Source organism: Gastrolobium bilobum, unplaced genomic scaffold (assembly GCF_033153095.1).
Source record: "Gastrolobium bilobum isolate Gb01-03AN ecotype WA unplaced genomic scaffold, APGP_CSIRO_Gbil_v1 utg12578, whole genome shotgun sequence".
In the NCBI taxonomy this organism is placed as follows: domain Eukaryota; kingdom Viridiplantae; phylum Streptophyta; class Magnoliopsida; order Fabales; family Fabaceae; genus Gastrolobium; species Gastrolobium bilobum.
The window spans coordinates 156,010-163,879 of NW_026897471.1; the positions used below are offsets into that span (position 1 = coordinate 156,010).

At 34.9% G+C, this 7,870-nt stretch overlaps 1 protein-coding gene across 1 annotated transcript; it reads left to right on the plus strand.

The window, feature by feature from the left end:
- The first annotated feature begins 733 nt into the window (after positions 1–733).
- LOC133307172 (floral homeotic protein APETALA 2-like) lies at positions 734–4,428 on the plus strand. The gene is made up of 10 exons (XM_061507622.1): positions 734–1,845; positions 1,985–2,010; positions 2,221–2,251; positions 2,393–2,480; positions 2,623–2,768; positions 2,906–2,950; positions 3,094–3,182; positions 3,290–3,456; positions 3,567–3,779; positions 3,908–4,428. The coding sequence occupies exons 1-10, from the start codon at positions 1,322–1,324 to the stop codon at positions 4,103–4,105; spliced, it is 1,527 nt and encodes a 508-aa protein (XP_061363606.1). The 5' UTR covers positions 734–1,321; the 3' UTR covers positions 4,106–4,428.
- Positions 4,429–7,870: the final 3,442 nt, after the last annotated feature.

The following is a 7,870-nucleotide window of genomic DNA, read 5'->3' on the forward strand; positions in this document are numbered from 1 at the left end:
CCTTTTTCTACTATTATTCTCATTTCCTTTTCTGATGCCAAAACCTACCCCAAACTCAAACTCATACACACACTTTCTCTCCTCATTCATCTTCGCACTGTGGTGTGGTCTACACTACACTCACATATACTACAATGATCAATCAGTATTCGATCTCTTTCCCCAAAATACCCTCCTCCACCACCCCTAATTACTTTCCTCTTTTGACCTCATGTGGCACCCCACATGGTAAAACTTAGTCATAATCCTAAAAAGATAAAAATGGTTGGAGACGTGGGTGGGAAGGAGGAGGGACTTTTCGACTTGTGAGTTATGATGGGGAATAATTAACCATTACAAGGTAACAAAAGCTAATTTCGAGTAATTATCTATCTTTAGGACACCTTGCGCTGTCTATTTCCATTACTGCGTAATTAGGAGCCATAAAGACCCGAGAGAGAGAGAGATGGACACACCCCCAGATGCTTTTCGATTTGGTTAACGTGGGAAAGTTGTTTAAGAAAGAGATGGTTCTTTCTTTCCCAAATTTTCCAACTCATTTTTTATTTATCTCTCTGACTTTCTCTCTCTAATAAAATAGAAGAAAGATAAATAAATAAGTGTACAGATGATTAGAAAAATCATAAATAGATTTTTTTTTTTTTTTTTTGAACGAATGAATGAATGAAAGAAAAAGAGAGAGGACATTTTAGAGAGAGAATGAAATTATGAGTCATTGAAAAGAAAAGAGAGAAGAAGCAAGTGGTTAGAGATAGAAAGAGGAGTGAGAAGAAGGGTATGGTGTTAAGGAGAAGGAGAGATGCTTTCGGCTAAGCTTGCTCAAACTGGCCTCGTCTATGCTGTATTGGGCAGTTGGGGAATACAAAGATCTTTGAACATCTCCTTTACTACATTTTTGCAACACCTACCTCTTTCTCTCTCTCTCTTCACTCGTCCGAGGTTTGAGTTTCTTCTCTGAATTCTGAACACTCAAGCTCACTCCACGACTACTCCTTTTTTCGCATCATCTCCATTATTATTTTATTCACAAACGATAGAAAAACAAGACATAGCCCCAACACACACACACACACGCACAGCATCACTTTCTTCTGCAACCAAGGGGCAAAACAACCCAAATAAAATTCAGAAAAAAACAAAACAAAACAAAACAGAGAAAGAGAGAAAGTTTTAGTCTTTTGATGTGAGAGTGGGAATCAGAAATCTGGGTGAGTTACTAGTCTTGTTTGTTTTTCGTTAATGCTCGTGCACAACAACAAGGCCTTTCTCTATAGTTAGCCGAGAAGCTAAAATCTTTTAAGGGTCAATCACAAGCACAAGAATGTGGGATCTCAATGACTCACCCGATAAGAGAAAGGATGATGAATCCGAAGGCTGTTCTTCCCTTAAGACTTCAATCGATGGGGATGATGATAAAGGAAAGAGGGTTGGATCTGTTTCCAATTCAAGCTCTTCAGCTGTGGTAATCGAAGACGGATCAGAAGAAGAAGAAGAAGGTGAGAGGGAGGGTAACAAAACTATGAAGAAAAGAAGCAGCAAAATATTCGGGTTCTCTGTGACCCACGATGAAGAGTACATGGACAGTGATCATCCACCTATGACTCGGCAATTTTTTCCGGTGGAGGAGCCTGATATGGCCGTTGCATCCGGTGGTAGAAGCTCTGCCTTCCCTCGTGCTCACTGGGTAGGTGTGAAATTTTGTCAATCAGAAACACTTGGTGCTGGAAAATCAGTGGAAGTTTCACAACCCATGAAGAAGAGTCGACGAGGACCAAGGTCGAGGAGCTCACAGTATAGAGGAGTTACCTTTTACAGAAGAACAGGTCGATGGGAGTCTCATATATGGTTAGTGTGCTTTGTAGTTTTTCCATTCCATAAAAATTTTAACCTTAACATTCTATATATGTTTTTTTTTTTTAATTTGATTTTCTCACAATTAAAATTTGATTCTTTTTGGTTCTGTTTTTGTCCTTTGATATTGCAGGGATTGTGGAAAACAAGTGTATCTGGGTAGGTATTACGATAAGAATGATTGTGTGTGTGTGTGTGGCAGTTATTTTTCCTATATCTTGTTTTAAGTGGCTAAAACATGTGGTTTTATTTTTTCTTCTTTTGTGTTTTTTGTCTTGGATGTGATTTGGAGAGACAAAGGAGAGTGTGTGTGGGGAAATTTTTTTGTGGTGACTGACTAGATGGTTTTGTCTGGGTAAATTTGTCTAGGTGGATTTGACACAGCACATGCAGCTGCTCGGTGAGAACCTGCCCCCTCCTCTAGTTTACCAAGCTTGTAATATAACTTTTCTATGTCTTGAACCGAATCAAATATAAAATTTCATTCCTGGAAATGTGAGGTTCAAAGAAAAAATATGTATTAATTCATCTCTCTGTGCAGTGCATATGATAGAGCAGCCATTAAGTTCCGAGGAGTAGAGGCAGACATAAACTTCAACATAGAAGACTATGAAGAAGACTTGAAGCAGGTGATCCTTTGTGGATACTTTTTTTCTTTTTCTTTAAAAAGACATTTATTTACCTTATCTTGAAGAGTCATATAAGATACACTACATCTTAATTTTGTATCTTGAATTATTCTCGTCATTTGGCTGAATGTGATGTTAATAGATGAGCAATCTGACCAAGGAAGAGTTTGTGCACGTACTTCGCCGACAAAGCACTGGATTTCCAAGAGGAAGCTCAAAATATAGAGGTGTAACTTTGCACAAGTGTGGAAGATGGGAGGCTCGAATGGGCCAATTTTTAGGGAAAAAGTAGGCCTTATCTTCTACTCCTTTCTCAAAAAAAAGTTATATTTTTTGGGGGGGGGATTTCTCTCTCGTGTATATTTGTTCATGCAATTCATATATCTATGTTATAACAACTAAGATTAATTAATTTGATTCGCTAGGTACGTTTATCTGGGTCTATTTGACACCGAGATTGAAGCTGCAAGGTATCTACTTTGCTTACATTGTCAATTTGTTATTTCCTTTTCCCCTTCCCAATTACTAGATTCCCCATCTTCCAAAACGTAGCCAAGAATATAAAAATGAATTTCAGGGTTATAAATTTCCTTGCACATTAATTTTACTGTAGGGCTTATGACAAAGCAGCAATAAAATGCAACGGCAAAGAGGCCGTCACCAATTTTGATCCCAGCATCTATGAGAATGAACTTAATTCTGGTAAAAATTGGACTATATATAAGAATTATATACTTTGTTATGATACAAGTTAATATTTTTTATTATTCACATTCACATGTATAATAATATGTATTACTGGGCAGCAGAATCCACAGGTAACACTGCAGAACACAATTTGGATTTAAGTTTGGGAAATTCGAGTTCCAAGCCTAGCAATGGTCAAGCGTTGGGGAATCACTTAACAAATGCTGCAAATTATGATCAGCATCTGCCATCTGAATCTAATTGGCAGAATGGGGGAAACAAGCATAAGGTTCATACTATATAAAGATTTTCATTATTTACTATTTCATTCACTCCTGTTCAATTTCCTAATATTCTACTTTATTTTTTTTTCCCCCTCCATATTAATATTTCATTCAGCTCGTGAATATACTACCAAAACCATGCATTAGAAGTAACAAGGAAGCAAATGGAAGAGATGTGCACGGAGAGAGTGAAGCATTGAGGATGCTAAGTCAAACTCACCTTCATTCTTCAGCCTCAAATGAAATGCAAAGATATGGTCTTTACAGGTCTCCTGGAGAGTCTCAAATGCTTCACAATTTTGCACATATTCACCAACCAAATTTTCATGTGGGTACCTCATCATTTCAATTAGTTTATTTAATCTCATGCATTATTATATAATTTGAATGAGAAGAAAATTAAGAAGCACCCCCATTATGCATATTTATTTATATTTATGAATTTTGCAAATGTAGTTTCCCAGCAGCAGCAATGGAGGCCGTATTGGAAGTGAACTTTCGTTATCAATGACCGATCAACAACAGTGGCAATCCGGGCCTCCACATTATGTAGCAACTGCTGCAGCATCATCAGGATTCCCACATCAGATTAGACCCTCTCATCAAGGGTGGCTGCAGAAAAATGGATTCCATACTCTCATGAGACCCTCTTGACCCTAAATAGAAATTTTCTGCCTAGCCATTTACATTCAAATAATCTCTTATTTTCTTTTCTTAGCATGTAAACATGGATGCAGTGTTAGACTATTGTTCATGAAGAAAAGCCCATACAAGACCAAAACTTTACTATTGAGGTGAAAGAATGGATAACAAAAGGGGGAAAAAAAAGTATCCAAATTGGGAACTCAATGGTCTTAGTCTGGGTTCAGTCAAACTAACAAACGGACGAAATCTTTACCTAGATATTCTGGGCTCTGACTAAAATTTTCTGATCTTATATAACTCTGATTTATTGCTTTTATGCGTTATGGTATTTATGACAGCACCTATTCGTTTCTTAATTTGGGATGTATTGCTATCACATACACATGATTGTCAATTTGTTCCTTATTTCTCTTGGATTGGGATTGGTATTGAAAACTTTGCCTGAGGAAACATGCTACCTTTGGTTCCTTAGAAGGGTAATGCGGGGTTTTTATAGCTTGACAAAAAAGATTGAGACAAATCTAGCTGAAGCTTAAATGAGAAAAAATAAAAAATAATGAAGCGGAAAATTATATACTCATAGGAAAATCAGAGAAGCAAAATGGTTTATTTTCTGGTGTCTTGGAAATATCATAGGATGGTGATGAATAGTCTCAATCAACGGTGTCCTTTGAATCAGTTCTCTCGGCCAAAAGCAGTCAGACAAAGCTATTATGATGAGAGGGACCGATCATTGTTCGTCTAAAGCTTCAAAAGGACACTGATGCATGGAGTGAGAGAGAGGAATCGAAGCGACCAAAAGGGTATAATGGCGAAGGGGTTGGCTCGCTTGGGGGTTTAACACTTTAACCCGCTTTGTCAGTTTCAACTTTTACTAGAAAACATAAAAGTAAGGATACATAATAACACTGTTAATTGAAAGCAAAAAACAGGTGGTGTTGGCTCACTGTATAATAATAATAATAATAATATATGGGGATGTACTTTTGTAGCAGCAGAGGAGTAATTGGTTACTGGATTGGTTGGGTTAAACGATTCTAGACTTGTGAGTTTGGGAGGGAACAAACTTCTGACTCGTTACTGAATCAGATTCAATTTTTGATGATTAACTTTGTTATCTCGTTGGTTGCAAAAATATTTGTTTTTATTTATAACAAAAAAATAATCATGCAACCCCATTTGGTTTTTGGATGTTGTGGTTTGGTAAAATAATATAAAAAAATCTAAGCATACATGATTTCATCATCGCTGGCGTCATCGTAGATATTTCGTGAAAAGTGGGCTTCAATAGTTGGCATATAAAATTGAAATTACAGGTTGAACCGTTGAAGGCTTGTTGTACTGGGTTTTGGGGCTTTATCATTATCCTTTAAGGTAAGATACTTATCTTATATTGTGAGAGAAAATGAATTGGTTTTATCTTTACAAAGAAAAAAAAAATGGGATATGAAAATCGAACTGAGAGAATATGAGATAAGTTATCTCACGTGAAAGGAGAATAATATTTTCTTGAGTTTTATTACCAAAATGGAAAAATAAAATAAAAATAGAAAAAATGATTAAGCTTGATGACCCTTGTGCCTAATAATATTTGATTTTTTGTTGTTGTAACCCATCGATTGAAAAGAGGTCATATATTTACCGGAAAAAAAAAAAAAAAGAGGTCATATGAGTAAGCTAAGAATATTCATAGTTGGCTCAGATCATGAGAGCCACTGTGCCAGGATTGGTTAACAACATGAGCATCCTTGGTGGTCCAAATAGTGTTGATGCCATGGGCCTTGATTCTACGTAAAGAAAAGAAGAGAACAAAGCTAGTAATATATAGTACATTGCAGATTGGAGTACAAAGTGAGACTCTGCAACTCAGTGCTCAGTAGGTTAAAGACCCTCCCTCCCCTTAGATCTTTTTTCTTTACATCGTATCTATGAGACACTGCAATACCCAGAGAGAGACTCATTTCTCTTTCTCAGTTTCTCTCTTAATTTCTCACTCTTTACTTTTCTTTTTCTTTTTCTTAATAATTTTACCCTAGTTTAAGTTTTAAGACAAATATATAGAAAGACAGTAAAAAAGAAAAAAGAAAAGACATTGCATGGTGCATTTATGCAAAGAGTAAGACAACCACAGTCCAGAAAGTTTAAAAAAATGGAAATCTAAAAGAGTAAAGTCATCTAGCAAATGGGTTGGGTCGAGACCACCTTTTTTACCCTTTAAGATGAGTGTTTCCATAAATGGGATATCTTGAACGGCTAGAAAATTATTTGGGTCTACTTCATTTTATTTTATTTTTGAAAACAAAGTTCTTTCCCTATCGTGTATTTTTATAATAATTGACGAGTGGTATGTGTTCGAGTTTGTGTTTGATGCTATAATATAATATTATAATAATAAATCTGTGCACATATAGGGATAGGTGATGGTGACTGGGACTGGGACCAGGACTTGGGTGAGGAGTCATTGGTCCTATAATGCACACTGTGCTCTCATTTGTTAGATCGCTATCATCGTTCTCTCAGACAAACTACTCCTTTGGTTTCCCTTTCTGGGACGCCCTTGCCCCCCCTCTCTCTCTCATTCCAATTTTCACCGATTGCACTATGTGCCTTAACTCCCTCCTTCTAACTTTGCATACACTTTCCTTTTCTGGTATGATTTTGGGTTTGTTATTGTATTCACCTGTATCTGCTTGGAATTCTCTCTCTCCTATAGTTCGGAGGCATATATGTAATTTTGAGTTATAGCTAGATCCTGCTCCTCCCATGTGAAATTTAGCAGGCTCTCTTGCTACTTTAAGAAAAAATAAAATAAAATAAAAGGATCGTAAGTAATAATTGAAAACTAACCGGTTGATATTATATACATATGCATCATAAATTAAATTTTTGTTAGAATTGATTTTGTTTTTTACTTAACCTCTTTCACTTTTTTATGTTAGGTAAAGGATTTAATGTTTTTTATATTATAAGAGATAAATTTATCTTTTACATGCATATAAAAGTATGTGGAACCCTTGTAAATGTATATGAAGAGAAGAAAGAGATCGAAGGAAAAAATATGAGTCCTACACATTTTTCAATTTAATTTGTGAAAATATTTAATACCTTAGATTCAAACTCTCAAGAATGAGTAATTAGTTGTAATAGAGTTAATCAAAAACATCCTTATCATTATTAATTAGTTGCGTGCTTTACCGTAGCATAAGTAATTAAGATGTGATATTTTTTGGATATTAAGATGTGAACTTAGTTTTGAAGGATTTCCTTTGATTTTATTATCATTTTTACACATAAAATATCCCAACTATTTGAGTATGGAGTACTGCTCTAACTTGATTATTATTTTAAAGAAATTACTATAATAATCATAAACTATATTTTAATTTACCAACAAGAGAAGATAGTATACAAGTTGTCCTTCTAAAAAAAAAAAAAAAATTTGAACTCTAAATAAAACAATTGTTGAGTGGCTTCCTGATTAATAACCAGTTATGTATAAAATAATAATAATAACCAGTTATGACATTAATTGTTTGAGGGATTATTTTCTCAGTAATGTATATGAGAATGCTCTTTATTTTTTTGGGTACAATTATGAGAATAATTAGGTAAAAAAAAATACATTACATTTTAATTTATTGTTTGCTTAATGTGTACATGACTTTTCTTTCAAAAATTGTCTTTAAAATAATTATTCATCATAATGATATGATAATTCGAAATATTATTTATTATTCTATAGTAACGAGTGATCATTATGTTATCACTTCAAAT

Coding starts and splice junctions, on each gene's coding strand:
- LOC133307172 (XM_061507622.1), top strand. CDS start 1,322: ATGTGGGATCTCAATGACTCACCCGATAAGAGAAAGGATGATGAATCC. Junction 3,183..3,289: donor TGAGAATGAACTTAATTCTG/GTAAAAATTGGA, acceptor ACTGGGCAGCAG/AATCCACAGGTAACACTGCA. Junction 3,780..3,907: donor TTCACCAACCAAATTTTCAT/GTGGGTACCTCA, acceptor TTGCAAATGTAG/TTTCCCAGCAGCAGCAATGG.